At 41.7% G+C, this 18,008-nt stretch overlaps 1 protein-coding gene across 32 annotated transcripts in view; it reads left to right on the forward strand.

Annotated features, from left to right (window-relative positions):
• Nucleotides 1-18,008, forward strand: part of DTNB (dystrobrevin beta) — a 298,344-nt gene that overhangs the window by 96,634 nt on the left and 183,702 nt on the right. For all 32 annotated transcript variants that reach the window (XR_010136317.1, XR_010136318.1, XR_008522471.1 and 29 more), the window contains one exon: nucleotides 1,131-1,297. Coding sequence is in view for 27 of the 32 variants with exons in the window: in XM_024242395.2 (XP_024098163.1) it covers nucleotides 1,131-1,297 (167 nt within the window). In the remaining 5 variants the exon portion in view is untranslated. The remainder of the gene's footprint in view (nucleotides 1-1,130; nucleotides 1,298-18,008) is intronic.

Consider the following 18,008-nt stretch of genomic DNA (forward strand, 5'->3'; position numbering starts at 1 on the left):
TTTGGAAGCAAGTCTAGAAGTCCCTATAATTGAAGTAAGATTGTAGTTTTATATATATAATGCTAGAAAGAGTTGTTCAATGAAGGTTTGAATATTCTATCCCTCTTTTCGTCTTCTTTTTTTTGTTTGTTTTTGAGACGGAGTTTTGCCCTTGTTGCCCAGGCTGGAGTGCAATGGTGCGATCTTGGCTCGCTGCAACCCCCGCCTCCCAGGTTCAAGCAATTCTTCAGCCTCAGCCTCCCGAGTAGCTGGGATTACAGGCATGCGCCACCACGCTTGGCTAATTTTATATTTTTAGTAGAGAACAGGGTTTCTCCATGTTGGTCAGGCTGGTCTCGAACTCCTGACCTCGTGATCTGCCTGCCTCGGCCTCCCAAAGTGCTGGGATTACAGGCGTGAGCCACCACGCCCGGCCTATCCCTCTTTTCTATTAACTTCCTTTTCTTGTGTTCAGAGTTGAATTGTCAGAGGAAACAATTGTGCTGCCAACATTTATAAGTATAAATAGTGATCTGTAACATACAGTTGTATATTGCCCTTGATAGTACATTGGAATGATTAGATTAGAATCATTAGTCTGTGTTGAATTTTTTTCTGATGTATTAAATCTTTTCTTTTTTTTCTAGTAAATGGCTAGTTAGACTAGCAGAGAATTTAGATTCTTTAGTTCTAATTTTGTTTTGTTTTGTTTTGTTTTTGAGACAGAGTCTTGCTCTGTCGCCCAGGCTGGAATGCAGTGGCATGATCTCCACTCACTGCAGCCTCTGCTTCCTGGTTTCAAATGATTCTTGTGCCTCAGCCTCCTGAGTAACTGAGATTACAGGCATGCGCCATCATGCGCAGCCAATTTTTTTGTAATTTTAGTAGAGACAGGGTTTTGCCATGTTGTCCAGGCTGGTCTTGAACTCCTGGTCTCGAGTGATCTGCCCACCTCAGCCTCCCATAGTGCTGGGATTACAAGGGCAAGCCACCGCATCCGGCTCTACTTTTGTTTTTACCTTTGTTTTTATATTAGTTTTGGTATTCGTCTGTATTGACTTTATTCTCCAAGTGAAAATTTATTCTTTCTTCTTTTATTCCATCCCTTCTCTCCTGCCCTTTTTTCTCCCCTTTTCTCTCCTGTCCACAAGTCTTCCATCCCGTGGAGTGCTCCTACTGCCGATGTGAGAGTATGATGGGTTTCCGGTACCGATGCCAGCAGTGCCACAACTATCAGCTCTGCCAGAATTGCTTTTGGCGTGGCCATGCCGGTGGCCCTCACAGCAACCAGCACCAGATGAAGGAGCATTCCTCTTGGGTAACTGCTTTGTGTTTCATCTGTGTCCCTGAGTGTTAATCTGTTTGATCAGTAACAGCACCTGGACCAGTTTCCTCATGGATGCCTCCCAAATAAGGATGTGGTATAGTAAAATCTTAACACTAACATTTATGCCAGAATTGCAAAAATGTGCTTCCTCACTTGATTTTAAAAGCAGAATTTTAAAAAATTCCAGGAAATAAAGATACTACATTTGAAATGGTCTCTTTTATTCAGTAAAATGGAATGTTGCAATGCTCTCTTTCCAAAGGGAAAAGTGAGTTTCTTCTTATTTTAAAACTGTACAGGCCAGGCGCGGTGGCTCATGCCTATAATCCCAGCACTTTGGGAGGCTGAGGTGGGCGGATCACGAGGTCAGGAGATCGAGACCATCCTGGCTGACACAGTGAAACCCCGTCTCTACTAAAAATACAAAAAAAAAAATTAGCCGGGTGTGGTGGCAGGCACCTGTAGTCCCAGCTACTCGGGAGGCTGAGGCAGGAGAATGGCGTGAACTTGGGAGGCGGAGCTTGCAGTGAGCCGAGTTTGCGCCGCTGCACTCCAGCCTGGGAGACAGAGCAAGACTCCGTCTCAAAAACAAAAACAAAAAACTGTGCAAGGGGAATCCGCCCCCCCTAATGCTTATTCTTTTGAGCTTTAAGTAAGACTTAAAGTTCTTTTTGCAAGCAAAATTTCGTCACATTTGTAGGGTTTAAATGTTGCAAGGAAAGTTGCAGAAAATAAAGGAGTTAATTATTTATGCTTGTAAAGTTGGAAAAAACATTGTATTTTATAACCATTGCCACATTGGTGTCTTTACCTTCAAAAGTAGTTTTTAAAATAATAATATCTTGGCGGAAGTCAGTATCTCATTTTTCTATGGTTCTTATAAATTATGTAACATGGTTATCATCAATTATTTTCCTTCCTTTCTCTCAATTTATTTCCAAAGTCTTAAAAATTCCATATTTTCCTTCCAAAAGGTTGCTACAGCCTTTGTTTTAAAATCTTTCCTCTAGTTTTTGTTTGTTGGTTGGTTGGTTTGCTAAACAGTAGAAAAACATATAAGGTCAGAAGTATAATTCAGGATCTAGGTTCTTTAGCCTGGTTATCCTATTGGCCTTCAAGTATTAGAAAGCTTTAATAACCAGTTTTAATTTTCCCTTTGGTTGTCTTAAAACTCAACCAAGAAAAAGCAGATAAACTCACATCAGGAATTAAAGAAAAAAGCAGAACAAACTTCAACCCGCATGTACACTTAACTCTAGTTCCTTCATCTCTGAAAATCTGTTAAAGATCCTTTTTTTTTCCCTAGATAGGTTTCTGTTATAATTAATGATAAAATTTTGTTAAACTGAATATCCTATCCTGGGTCTTGTTCTGTTGTGAATTCCATTTTTTTTTTGGTGGTGGTTGTTGTTGAAGAGCCACTTTTAAAATCCCAAAAAAGGAAAAAAACACAGTAGTTTCTTTTCTTTTTCATTGAATAAAGAAAATTTACAGATTTTCAAATTGTTTCTTTTTGCTTTCTTAAAGTACAAGTACTTCACTGTGTTAATTGTTAATGTTTTTTCCACTGGTTTTGTGTGTGTGTGTGTGTGTGTAGAGTCTAATTTTTTACACTGGGATAGTTTTTGCTGTTTTACCTTTCATGGTGATTGAGTTTGCTGGTATGTTTCTACTGAAAATTCTCATTGTGGATGTTGGGGCTAAGAGAATGGGGAACTTCTTATTCCGCCTGGTTTGAACTTCCTCATTTGGCTAACCTATAACCCTTTTAAAAATGGGGGTTTTGTATTTGTTTAGAGACAAGTGACTGATACTGCTTTATGATTTGCATGTTTTCATCTACTCTTGAATTTTTTCATTGAGTTATAAGATACATACAGAAAAGTATACAAATCACAAATGAATTCTTACATTGCTGTTTGACCCTCACAGCACTCTTGTGTACTAGGTCTTATTTGCATGTGTTGTTATTCTTATTTCAGCTTGTTTTATAAATTCCTTTATTTTTGTTAAAGAGACTTAATTTTTTTAAAAAATAAGTATTGTTATCCTGCATAATTTTGAAGCTAGTGTGATAAACGTATCAGTTCTGAATTTTGATGGATGTATGCCTTGTGTATGGTAGATGCATACTGGTAAGGCCTTTTAGCAGTATGTGTAGGTGTCTGTATGTAACTTGTTTTCAAAGTTAAGATTCTGTACATGCAAAGCTCTTGCTCTTTGAGGAAGATGTGGTTGAATTTTGAGGCTGAGTAAAGAGGTTTCCAGCTAACAAAAAGATGTGCTATCAATTTAATAGTAATTTCTTTGAGATTGTCGGCTGTGTTTATACTAATATTTTGAACAAATATTTCTATATGCTCACACGTGAGTTTAAGTGTGTGTTTAACCAGCTAGTATATGAATTTTCATTGTAGATGTGATATATGAGTTTTAAGTAGTACCTGGAAGTTTATTTTGATTTTTCCAAAAATTTCTGTTGAATGTTTTATCTCAGTAACTATGCAGTATAATTCATTCTTTTAGTCCTTGGTCCATTTTGTTTGCCTTTATTACAAAGAAAATGCCATATGGTACCATATCTGAGATTCATCCTGTCTTTCATTCAAAATTTATTTTTTAAACACCTACTGTGTGCCAGGTCCTGTAAGAGGTATTTGGGATACATCTATGAACAAATCAGACAAAGACTCCTGCCCTGTGGAGCTTAAGTTTTAATGAGTGTGAAAGAGACTGCTGGAGCTTGTCAGCATTACTTTTTTCCTATTCTTGTTGGCACATGTCTAGACTACACTTTTCAGCCTTCGTGTAACTAAGTGGAACCACGTGAGTAGTTCTTGGCAGTAGAATGCGAACAGAATGATAGGTATCTTTCCAGAAGAAGACAGTTAATAAATAGCAGGGTGCCTTCTCTACCCTCTCTGCTATCTTGGTGGAAAGAACGTCATTAGGACTCAGTGGAGGGTGAAACCATTAAGCGAAAGGTAACTGGGTCCTTGAATGATGGGTGGAGAAGAATATCCAGCAACCCACTTGACTGTGATGGAGGCATGATAAGAACTTTGTGTTAAGTCACTGAAGTTTTAGTACTAGAAGTAGAGTTCTGTTAAACTCGTAAAATGTGTGTTACTGTCTTAGCAGTCACATGGCACACTTGATGAGGAAACTGACTTTGGGGAGGGAAAGTCAGAAACCCATGTTATATAGTGGTAACCAATTTGGTAAATGTGTCATCTGTGATAATTTGGAAGGCACGCCTCATACTCACCCGGCTCTAGGTCAGGTGTTGGAAAAGATCAGAATGTGAAACTGCTAATGGTAAGGTGACATAGGATAGAGATGAGCTTAGAAAGAATTGGCTAGTGCACAAGCAATAAATGAAAGGGAACAGAGAAAGCTCTGACTCTTGGGGCAGTGAAAGGAAAAACAGACTGCTTCCAGACCCTACAGAGAAAGCGTTAAGAGTTGAGGCTTTAAGACCTCAAAGTAAGGCTTTAAGCCACAAAGTCCTAGTAGACCTTCTCAGTTGAAAAAGGTGACCCAGTCCTGTGGCAAAGATCAGATGAAGGGTATGGTCTCTTTTCCTTGGCTGCTTATCAGAATCCCCTTGGTTCTGCCTGCAGAGATTCTGATTTATTGGTCTGAGGTACATGAAACCCTGGTCATAAACAGTTTTTAAAAGTTCCCCAAGTGGTCTGGGCATGGTGGCTCACTCCTCTAATCCCAGCACTTTGGGAGGCCAAGATGGGCAGATATCTGAGGTCAGGAGTTTGAGACCAGCCTGGCGAACATGGTAAAACCCTGTCTCCACTAAAAATACAAAAAATTAGCTGGGTGTGGTGGTGGGTGCCTGTAATCCCTGCTACTTGGAGGCTGAGGCAGGAGAATCGCGTGAACCTGGGAGGCAGAGGTTGAGGTTGCAGTGAGCCGAGATTGCGCCATTGCACTCTAGCCTGGGCAAAAAGAGTGAAACTCCATCTCAAAAAAAAAAAAAAAAAAAGTTCCCCAAGTGATTCTATCATACAGCCAAAGCCAGAAGCAACTGACCTTGTTCATATGGCCTCCAGGTGGCTTCTGTTAGTTGAAAGCAAGCGGCAAAGAACTACTAGTCTTAGGAAAGAACTTTTTGTGTGTGGTTACTGGCACATGGAATCAACTAGAAACAAATAGATCAAAGGCCTACTAAGTTTCTGAGGGAATTACATTGGCAAAGAAATTATGAGCTTGAACTGAACAAGCCCTTAAATATTTGAGCTATAAAACTACTATTAAAAAAAAAACAAAACAAAAACCTCTGAGAACTTGGTCTGGCAGGGTAGGTTGATGGGTTGTGAAGGTTGTGCAGCCCCTCTGGAGGGTATGCCAGAGCCCATCTGGCCCAGAAGGATATTGGATAAGGAAGAAACTCCTGCTCCGGCTCCACTGTTGTATATTGGGAGCAGGAAGGGAAGGTGCAGATAGTTTTTTTTGTTTGTTTGTTTGTTTTGGCGATGGAGTCTTGCTCTGTCGCCCAGGCTGGAGTGCAGTGGCGCGATCTCGGCTCACTTTAAGCTGCACCTCCTGGGTTCATGCCATTCTCCTGCCTCAGCCTCCTGAGTTGCTAGGACTACAGGTGCCCACCACCATGCCTGGCTAATTTTTTGTATTTTTAGTAGAGACAGGGTTTCACCGTGTTAGCTAGGATGGTCTCGATCTCCTGACCTCGTGATCCGCCTGCCTCAGCCTCCCAAAGTGCTGGGATTACAGGCGTGAGCCGCCGCACCCAGCCTGGTGCAGATAGTTTGCCTTTTTAGTTCATACATTGGATCTTAAGGAGTTCTGCATGATCCTTATGAAGAAGACTATGCCATATCCAGAGATCCTGGATGCACCGACTGAACTGGACTGCACGTGTTCTGCCTGGGCATGTGTGGCATGGTGGGAGGAGGTAAGGGTGCTCTGTGCATAAGAAAAGGGAACAAAAAGGTACCTGGTGATTGAAGTTTCACTAATATCCACGGTTTCCTTTGCTTAAATTCCACTGGAGAGAACTAGTCATATAATCCCATCTGGCCACAAGGAGGGTATGTTGTATATTATATATATATCACTTCTCAGCCAAGGCAGTTTGAAGCAGGTGTGCCTCTATCTTTACCCCCCACTGCCGATATACATTGACCAAATAGAATGGTCTCCAAAAGAACTGGCTGAGGCAGAAGTCCTCAGATGGAGGAGGCTGGGCACCTGCATCGATGGAGCACAGCCCTTCTGCCAACCTGCATGGGACTCTAACATGAACAGATTAGCAAGTGGAATCAGGAACGTAGGGCTGGGGAGATTGGAGGTTGAATATGGAAGTCATATAGGCCTTGTTGAGAAAATGAGATTTGAGCATGCTTAGAAGTTTACCAGCAGGGATCTGGGGAAGAGAAGAGGTAGTGTTCAGGGTAGGGGTATACCTGTAAATCCAGGGAAAGAAGCCAGCATGGCCAGAATGCAATGAGCAGGGGAGGATTGTAAGAGACAAGGTGAAAACATTAATGTAGGCCCATTGACCATTGTAAGGACTTTTACTCTGAGTGAAATGAGGAGTCTTTATAGGGTTTTGAACAGAAGAATAACATGATATGATTTATATTTTTAAATGGTCAGTCTAGATGCCATGTAAAGAGTAGATAGTAGAAAAGAAAGAGAGGAACAGAGAGACCATTTAGGAGAAATTCTAATGATAATTAAAACAAGATATGGTCGGACAGTAGTAGAGGTTGTAAAAAGGATTGAATTATGATATGTTGTATAAATCAGCCTAATGGGTTGGATGTGGCTTGTGAGAGCGGAGGAGTCAAGGGAAAGTCTAAGATTTTGTCCTGAGCATAGAAGGATGGAATTGCCATAGACTGAGATGGGGAAGGCTGTGGATGGAGAGTGTTTAGATGTTAGGATCAAGGATGAACCTTGATTCACCGTTTGTTCTGGACATGTTGAACTTAAGTTGCTTATTAGATATCCGTCCATATGGAGTTGTTGAGGTCATTGTATATTATGAGTCTAGAGTTTGAGAGAGAAGTCTGAGATAGAAGTATAAATCTGGGAGTCAATGGCGTATATATAAAATAGCCATGAGACTGGGTGATACCACTTATACCATGAAGAGAATGAGTGGAGATAGAGCAGGAAAAAGAGGAGTAAGAACTGACCCCTGAAGCTCTTCAATATGAGGACATCTGGGAGAAGTGGAAGATCCTGCCTCCAGTGAGGTGGGATGAAAGCCAGGAGAGTGTGTGTTCTGGAAAACAAGTGAAGAATGTGTTTTGAGGAGGAGGAAGTGATCAACTGTGTCGAATGCTGCCAACAGTCAAGTAAGGAATAAGAACTGACCCTTTGTCTAACAATGTGGAGATTGTCTGGAGAACAGTTTCTGTGGAGTGGTAGGGGCAAAAACCGATTAAAGTAGGTTTAAGAGGGAAAGTAGGTTTAAGAAAGATGGAGACAGCTAGGATAGCTAAGTCTCCTAATGAATAAATGAATATCTATTTCTGACCCATTTTTTCTTCTTCTTTTTTTTTTTTGAGACGGGAAACCACTCTGTTGCCCATCTGGAGTGCAGTGGCATGATCATGGATCACTACAGCCTTGACCTCCTGGGCTCAAGCAGTCCTCCCACCTCAGCCTCCTGAGTAGCTGGGACTACAGTCGTGTGCCACCATTCCCAGATAATTTTTGTAGAGACAGTGTTTTGCCAGTTTTGCCCAGACTGGTCTCAAACTCCTGAGCTGAGCACAAACGATCTGCCCACCTCCACCTTCCTGTGCTGGGATTACAGGCATAAGCCATGGAACCCAGCCCTCCAACACCATTTCCTTTTTTTTTTTTTTTTTTTTTTGGGGGATGCAGTCCTGCTTTGTCGCCTAGGCTGGAGTGCAGGGGCACGATCTCGGCTCACTGCAACCTCCCCCTCCCAGGTTCAAGCGATTCTCCTGCCTCAGCCTCCTCAGTAGCTGGGATTACAGGTGCCCGCCACCACGCTCGGCTGATTTTTGTATTTTTAGTAGAGACAGGGTTTCACCATGTTGGCCAGGCTGCTCTCGAACTCCTGACCTCAGCTGATCTGCCCGCCTCGGCCTTCCAAAGTGCTGGGCTTACAGTCTGAGCCACCGCACCCGGCCACCATTTCTAATAGTAGTTCCTATTAGAATTTTAGAAGACTCATTAATTGCACTTCACTTTTCCTCCCCACAAGATGACAGCCAGGAGTTAGGCAAATGGCAGTCTGTTTGAGAAAGTGGTTTTAATTGTGGGGAAACTGTGAACTTGCCAGTAGCCCCCAAATCAAATATACCCCACCCAACTGCTGGCATTTCCAGCAGGGAGCAGATCCTGAACATTTATGGATCTGGGTGGAGAGGAGAATGCGTGCTCTCTGAGGAGTGTGCAGATCCCAAGAAAAAAGGGAGAGGAAGGGGTTGATGTAGGCATGTTCATTTCCTTCTTGAAAACCAACCAGTCTGATTAGGAGAGGAGTGAGTGAGGGTTAGAGAGTCCCTCTACCTGGAAATAAGAGAGTGGACAGTAACTAAATATTAATTTTTGTATTCAAATATGCAAGGTTATATCAGTCTTCTTCTTTGAGACAGTTGATAAATATTTGAGTAACCTTGCCATCAGTACTGTGGTGTTCCAGTGACTCTTGCTGCATAATAAGCCACCCTAAAAGTTAGTGACATTAAACACCAATCATTTGATTACACCTGCAGATTTGGATGGGGTAGAGGGTTGGCTTTTCTCTGCTCCATGCCGTCTGGGGGCTTCGCTGGGGTGATTGAAGTACCAGGGTTGGGGGATATGGCTTGAGTGACTGGAGGGTTCTTCCCTCCCATGTCTGACTGCCCTGGGATGGGGAAGGCTGGGATCTGCTGGAACAGACACTGGGGCCACCTATGTGTGGTCTCTTAATGTGGTTTGTGCTTCTCACCGCTTGGCCGCTGTGTCTTAAGAGACAGCATCCCTAGAGGAGGCATCCAGACAGCAGTTGTCCAGGAGAGCAGGGCCGAGGCACAGGCCTTCACCCCTGGCTGTGGGAGGTGTGCAGCCTCACTTCTGCTGTGTTCTGCATTATGTGAGGAGTCACTGAGGCCAGCCCAGAATGAAGGGGAGGACAACGGGACTCCACTCATGGTGCTGGTGATGGTCGTGGGAAGGTCACATTGCAAAGGAGCCTGTGTGATGGAGACATTGTCGCAGTGATCTTCTACCCAGTATCTGTTTGGAAATTACAGTCTGTCCCACATGGGATAAAGCCTTGTAATCAGAACAAGGGTTCCCACATAAGTGGTTAATTTAGCCATAGTGATTTTTATGTTTTCCTACTAAATTATACTTTTTAAAGGAAGACTTTATTAAAACAACTAACTATAATATTTACTAGGACTTTTATTGCCATATTTAAATAGGTTAGTTTTTTTTAAGTAAAGTATTTTGGATATATAATTGTGTGGTTTTTTTTTTAAATCACTATTAAATCATCTTTAACCTTAACCTTCCTTTTCCTTGATCTGGGCATACGTGCTTTTCTGATTCACTTTAAACCAAACTCCCTCCGTGCCTGCATACCTCCCTCCCTCCCAAGCTCCTATTAATTGTGTGGTAAAATATATGTAATATAACATTTACCATCTTAACCATTTTTAAGAGTACAGTTCAGTGGCATTAAGGACATTCACATTGTTGTGCAGCCATCACCAGCATCCATCTCCAGACCTTTTTCATTTTTCCCAACTGAAACTCTTCAACCTTTCTTTTTTTTTTTTGAGATGGAGTCTCCCTGTGTCGCCAGGCTGGAGTGCAGTGGTGTGATCTCGGCTCACTGCAACCTCCACTTCCGGGTTCAAGCGATTCTCCTGCCTCAGCCTCCCAAGTAGCTGGGACTACAGGCGCGTACCACCATGCCAGCTAATTTTTGTGTTTTTAGTAGAGATGAGGTTTCACCATGTTGGCCAGGATGGTCTCGATCTCTTGACCTCATGATCTGCCCGCCTTGGCCTCCCAAAGTGCTGGGATTACAGGTGTGAGCCATCACGCCCGGCCTTCAGCCTTTCTTGATATGCAAGGAAGGCTCATAGCAAACATGCCTCCTTCTCTGCCTTCCATTCAGATCTCTGCTTCCTTGGTTTCACTTTACCAAGACAGATCTGACTGATTCCCATCTAGTTACGCCTTGGCAGGAAGTCTCCCACTCTGTATGTCCATTTATACAAAATACACCTGTACCACAGATACAGTTAGTAGAGGGCCTTCATGGAGGGTAGTTATGTAACTGACTGGTTGATAGTATGGAAATTTCACCTTTCTTCCCAGCAGATGGCAGAGTCCACCTCTGAACAAAGTTACTTATTGTGTTCTTCAAAATCTTCTATAAATGAGGAAGTATTTTGGATTTCTTTAACAATCTCTGTTAAATAAATATTTAAATATTTAAAAAAAGGTTAATGGACAGCTTATATATGTGCAGTATAATTGTTTGGGCATTAGTGATAGCAAAAGTAAGCCATTTAGGGAGTCAGAGCAAATTTTCTTGTGACAGACCTGGATCAGTTGAGATTGTTGACTTATCTTGGTCAGAAGCAGTGTTCAATTTCCATATGACTAGTGTCCCTCTCCTCACACCTCTTGAATTATGAAAGATAATATGTATTCATGGGAAAAAGGTGTGCTTACTGAGCATGCTCCTGTCCAGTTTTAAATAGCCACGTGTCATAATTAAACAATTACTTTGTGCAAAGTACAAAACTAGACAATTTTTTTTAACTTATAAGAGAATATCCCCACTTGTGGCAAGCAAGAGCTAAGACATACACATGAAGAAATTAAAAACAGAATATACAAAATCAAGTCCTTTAACCCAATGGCCAACTCTTCTCAAAGAAACTGCTGAGACTGGGTCTGCCATGCCCCCTGTCTCTGCTTTTATCAGTCAGTGTCCTCGTTTAAGCTGTCTGGCCTCTTGTCTTGGGTGACACCAGCATTTTGTCATGGTCAGTACTTCCTGCCCCAGCCCAGCTTTCTCATAAGTCAGTCCTCCACAGCTCAGCTCCCTTTAGCACCGCTGGTCCTTGGCCAGCAAGCTGCCCTCACTTTCAGCTGCTTCTCTGTACATTTCTTTCACCCCCTGTCTCCATTGAAATTTGGCTGTCCTAGAAGAACTCCACTTCCCTGCAACCCTTTCAGGTGGTTATTTATTCTCTCACATCCCGTGCATATTTAGGGATTGACTTTAGGGTGACCATATAATTTATCATCAAAACCAGACCCACTTGAGTGTGAAAGGAGGCACTATTAATTATGCAGGGACAACATGCATAAACTGTGATTATCTTGGACAAACCAGGACTTGTGCTCACTGTTTTAACTTTCTGTTTTTGCATTAAAACATTACTACAAATTTAACTGCTTAAAATAGTGGAAACTTATTGTCTCCATTTTTGTAAGTCAGAAGTCCAGACTCTCTGCTCCAGGTGTCACTGAGCTGAAATCAAAGTGTCAGCTGAGGCTGTAGTTATCACCTAGGGCTTAGAGGGCCTCCTGCTAGCTCCCTGTTCGCACAGTTTGTTTAGTTGCAACTGTGATGCTGAGGTCCCCATTTTCTTGCTGGCAGCCAGCTGAGGATGAGTCTCAGCTCCCAGAGGCTGCAGTTTCTTTTCATGTGGCCCCCATAGGCAGTTTGCAACATGAACATTTGCTTTCTTCTAGGCCAGCTAGAATTCATCTCTCTGATTTCCTTTCCTGCAACCAGCCAGAGAAATACGGCTTTTAAGGGGCTCACATGATTAGACCAGGCCCACCCAGTGTAATCTCCCTTTTGCCTTGTAACATAATGTAATCAAAGGAATGATAGCTTATCATATTTATAGGTTCCACCCACACTCAAAGGGGAAGAGATCATACAAGGACAGGGTTCGCTGAAGGTAAACAGAATTCTGCCTACACTAGTCACGCTGATTATTTTTCTACCTGTTTTCCAATTTGCTACTTCTAGACTATTACATCTTGAATCTCTTAGTTTTTTTTAAAAAGTAATATTAGCAAACCAAATTTGGAAGAACATACAAAGGATTATACAACATGAGCAAGTGAGAATTACCACCTGAAATGCAAAAGTTGGTTTGCATGCAAAAATCGGTATAATATACCGTGTTAACAGACTAAAGGATGAAAAATAAGATCTTCTCAATAAATATGAAAAAGGAATTTGACAAAACCCAACACTCTTTCACGATTAAAAAAAAAATGCAATAAACTGGGAATAGAGGAGAACTTTCTCAACCCGAAAAAGGACATCTATGAAAAACCCACAGTGGCCAGAGTGGCTCACACCTTTAATCCCTTCGAGAGACTCAGGAGGGAGAATCACTTGAAGCCAGGAATTCAAGACCAGCCTGAGCAACATAGTGAGACCCTATCTCTACCAAAATTATAACAATAATGAAAAAAAATTAGCTGGGCTTGGTGGTATACACTTGTAGTCCTACCTACTCAGGAGGCTGAGGTGGGAGGATCACTTGAGCCCGGGAGGTTGAGGCTGCAGTAAGTTATGATTGCATCACTGGCACTCCAGCCTGGGTGACAGAGTGAGAGAGACCCTGTCTCTTAAGAAAGAAAAACCCACAGTTAACATACTTAATAGTGAAAGACTGAAAGCTTTTCCCCTAAAACCAGGAAAAAGACAAGGATATCCACTCCTGCCATTTTTATTCAACATTGTACTGGAGGTCCTAGCCAGAGTACTTAAGCAAGAAAGCAAGCAAAATGCATCCATATTGAAAAGGAAGAAGTAAAACTGCCTCTCTTCACAGATGACATGATCTCATATATAGAAAATCCTAACTAATACACACAAAAAACCATTATAGATAATAAATTTACCAAGTTTATAAGATACAAAATCAATACAAAAATATTAGATTGGTGCAAAAGTAATTGTGGTTTCCCCGTTATTTTTAATGGCAAAAACTGCAATTACTTTTATACCAACCTACTACAAAAAATGCAAAAATTAGTTATATTTCTCTATATTAACAATGAACAACCTGAAAATGAAATTAAGAAAACAGTTTCATTCACAGTAGCATCGAAAAGAACAAAATAGGATTACATTTAATCAAAGAAGTACTAAACTTGTGCACTAAAAAGTGGAAAACATGGCTGAAAGAAATAGGCCAAGTGTGGTGGCTCGTGCCCATAATCCCAGCACTTTGGGAGGCTCAGGTGGGTGGGTCACTTGAGGTCAGGAGTTTGAAACCAGCCTGGCCAACATGGTGAAACCCCATCTCTATTAAAAATGCAAAAAAAAAAAAAAATTAGCTGGGTGTGGTGGCACGTGCCTGTAGTCCCAGCTACTTGGGAGGCTGAGGCAGGAGAACTGCTTGAACCTGGAAGGCGGAGGTTGCAGTTAGGCAAGATCGCACCACTGCACTCCATCCTGGGTGACAGAGAGAGACTCCGTCTCAAAAAAAAAAAAAAAAAAAAAAGAAGAAATTAAGACCTAAGGAAATAGACATACTGTGTTCATGGGTTAGAAGACTTAACATTTAAAATGACAATACTCCCCAATTCATCTACAGATTCAGTGCAGTCTCTATGAAAATCTCAACTGCTTTTCTGCATAACCCCATAAACTGATCCTAAAATTCATATAGAAATACAAGAGATCCAAAATGGTCAAAGCAGTCTTCAAAAAAAGAAGCAAATTTGGAGGCCGAGGCAGGTGGATCACAAGGTCAGGAGGTCGAGACCATCCTGGCTAACACGGTGAAACCCCATCTCCACTAAAAATACAAAAAATTAGCTGGGCATGGGGGCGGGTGCCTGTCGTCCCAGCTACTCAGGAGGCTGAGGTAGGAGAATGGCGTGAACCTGGGAGGCGGAGCTTGCAGTGAGCTGAGATCGCACCACTGCACTCCAGCCTGCAGCCTGAGTGACAGAGTGAGACTCTGTCTCAAAAAAAAAGAAAAAAAGAAAAAAAAGAATAGCAAATTTGGAAGACTCACACTTCCTGATTTGAAGACTTACTTCAAAGCAATAGTAATCAAGACGGTGATACTGCAGGAAGATAGAATTGAGACTCCAGAAATAAACCCTTATATTTGTTATTGTCAAATTTTCAATGAGGGTGATGACCATCCAGTGGAGGAAAGAATAGTCTTTTCAAAATATGGTGCTGAGACAACAACTGGATATTCACAGGCAAAAGAATGAATTTGGATCCCTGCCTTATACCATATAAAACATGAATTCAAAATGGATTATAGACCCCTTAATGTAAGAGCTACAACTGTAAAACTCTTAGATTAGGTGTAAGTCTTTATGACCTTGAGTTAGTGCCTTCTTAAATATAATACCAAAAGCTCAAGCAACAAAAGAAAAATAGACAAATTGGACTTCAACAAAATTAAAGACTTTGGTGCTTCAAAGGGTGCCATCAGGAAAGTAAAAAGAACCCGCTGAGTAGAAAATATTTACAAATCAAGTATCTGATAAGGGACTTGTATCCAGAATTATAAAGAACTCTTAAAACTCAGCAACAACAAAAACAAAACCCCAACTAACCCAGTTTTAAAATGGGTAAAGGGAAAAATAGAATGGTCGTTATCAGTTGGGAGGAGAAAATGGGAAATTATTGTTTCATCAGTGTAGAGTTTCAGATTTGCACGATGAAAAAGTTCTGGCAACGTGAACATACTTAACACTACTACTGTACTGTACACTTAAAAATGGTTAAGGTGGTAAGTTTTATGTTGTATGATTTTACCACAATAAAATATGTAGATTAGGCCGGGCGTGGTGGCTCATGCCTGTAATCCCAGCACTTTGGGAGGCTGAGGCAGATGGATTGCTTGACTCCAGGAGTTTGAGACCAGCCTGACCAACATAGTGAAACCCCATCTCTACACAAAATACAAAAATTAGCCAGGTGTGGTGGTGGGTGCCTGTAATTCCAGCTACTCTGGAGGCTGCAGGAGGATCACTTGAGCCCGGGAGGCGGAGGTTGCAGTGAGCTGAGATTGTGCCACTGGACTGCAGCGTGGGTGACAGAGTGAGACTCCATCTCAAAAAAAAAAAAAAAAAAAAAAAAAGTAAATTGGGAGAAAAAATGGGGAAAGGATCTGAATGGATGTTTCTCCAAAGAAGATATACCAATGGTTGATAAGCACATGAAAAAATGTTTAACATAATCATGAGGGAAACACAAATCAAAAACACAGCAAGGTGCTATTTCATACCCAGTAGGACAGCTAAATAAAAAAGACTGACCATAACAGTGTTGACAATGATGTAGAAAAATCAGAACCCTTATACTTTGTTGGTGGGAATATAAAATGGTATAGCCACATTGGAAAACAGTTTAACAGTTTCTTAGAATGTTAAACATAGACTTACCATGTGATCCAACAATTCTGCTCCTAGGTATACACCCTTGAGAACTGAAAGTACATGTCTCCACAAAAACTTGTATGTGAATGGTCATGGCAACATTATTCCAAAGAGCTAAAAAGTGGAAACAACCCAAATGTCCATCAACTGGTGACTGGACAAAGTGTAGTTTACCAATACAATGGAGTACTATTAGGTAAGCAAAAGAAATGAGGTACCGATACACACTAAAACATAGGTGAACATTGAAAACATGCTAAGTGAAAAAGTCAGACACAAAATGTCACATATTGTGTTACTCCATTTATGTGATATGTACAGAGTGGGCAAATGCATAGAGACACAATGAAATATACAGAATAGGCAAATGAACAGAACATACATTAGTAGTTGCCGGGGGCTGGGGAGAGGGAGGAATGGGAAGTGGCTGCTGAGTATTGGGTTTCTTTTTTAGAGTGATGAAAATGTGCTGAAATTAGATATTAGTTATGGTTGTACAACTCTTTGAATATACTAAAAACCACTGAATTTTACAGTGGGTGAATTTTATGGCATATGAATAGTATCTCAATGTATTCGTTTTTTGCATTACTATAAAGGAATACCTGAGACTGGGTAATTTATAAAGAAAACAAATTTAATTGGCTCATGGTTCTGCAGGCTGTGCAAGCATGGCACCAGTGTCTGCTCAGCATCTGGTGAGGGCCTCAGGAAGTTTACAATCATGGTGGAAGGCATAGCAGAAGCAGGCAGATCACAGGACGAGAGCAGGGGCAAGAGGGGGAGAGGAGGAGAAGCCAGCTCCTTTAAACAGCCAGCTCTCCCGTGGACTGAGAACTCACTCATCACCAAGGGAATGGCACTAAACCATTCTTGAGGGATCCGCCCCCATAATGCAGTCACCTCCCACCACGCCCCACCTCTAACACTGGGAATCACATTTCAACATGAGATTTGGAGGGGACCCACATCCAAACCATGTCACTCAATAAAGCTATGATTTTGTATTTTAAATTGGATGGCTAGGGAAAGCCTTTTTGAGATAGCGACATTTAAACTGACATTGGAATGACTAACTTGAGGTTGGTAGTTGTGAATTCAGCGTCAGACCAGTCAGCATAGCTGTGTATTTCACTCCCACCACACATTGTGTGGGTGAAGGCAGAGAGTGGATAGGGTTGGGTTTTGATAGAAAAGTATGACGAAGACAAGTGGCAAGGGGGGGGGGTTTGAGTGTGTGCAAAGAAAATATAATATCAAATGTAGGCGTGGAGCTTGGTTCAAGAGAGAAATTAGGCCATGAGGAAGACAAGATAAAGATGGTAGGCTCAATGTAGTATAGGTTCAGTGGGTTGAAGTGTTGTTCGAGGCAGACTACTAGAAGGAAGGTGCTAGAAAGACAGAAGTTGGTGAGAGTAGGTGCTTGAAACTGAGATTTCAGGTAATGTACAGTAACTGGCAATAAAATGTTGTAGGTAGGAGGTGACTAGAAATGGCAGCCAACATAGGGTGGGAGAACTGTTGCTGAAGAAGAGGAGTTCAGAGAGGACATATGTATTAACAGATATATGAGCTTCCTGTGGATGCCATAACAAATTACCACCAGCCTGGGGTCCTAAACGAACAGAAATTTATCCTCTTACTGTGCTGGACACAAGTTTGAAATCAAAGTGTCAGCAGAGCCACACTCTCTCTGCAGGCTCTAGGAAAGTATCTCTTTGTATTAGGATTCTCTAGAGAAACAGACTCAATAGCGTGGGCACGCGCATGTCTGTGAGATTTATTGTAAGGAAATGGCTCATGCAGTTATGGAGGATGACAAGTCCCAAGATCTGCGGGGTGAGTTGACAAGTTGGAGACCCAGGAGAACTGATGATATAGGTCCAATCCTGGTCTGAAGGCCTGAGAACCAGGAGAACCAATGGTGGGTAGTGCCAGCAGGCTCCAGACCTAGGAAGAGTTGATTTTTCAGTTTGGGTCCAAAGGCAGACAGTTTGAAGACAAGAGGACTTTTTTCTTATTCAGGGCTGGGTCAGCCTTTTTATTGTATTCAGGCCTTCAAATGATTGGGTGAGGCTCATCCACACTAGGGAAGGCCATCTCTTTTACACAGTCTACCAATATAAATGTTAATCTCATTTAACATTCCTAAAAGGAACACCCAGAAGAGCATTTGACCAAATATCTGAGCTTCTCATAGCCAAGTCAAATTGACACATAAAATTTATTTTATTTTATTATTTCTTTGAGATGGAGTCTCACTTTGTCACCCAGGCTGGAGGGCAGAGGCACGATC

The sequence above is a fragment of the Pongo abelii genome, chromosome 12 (assembly GCF_028885655.2).
Source record: "Pongo abelii isolate AG06213 chromosome 12, NHGRI_mPonAbe1-v2.0_pri, whole genome shotgun sequence".
Classification (NCBI taxonomy): Eukaryota; Metazoa; Chordata; class Mammalia; order Primates; family Hominidae; genus Pongo; species Pongo abelii.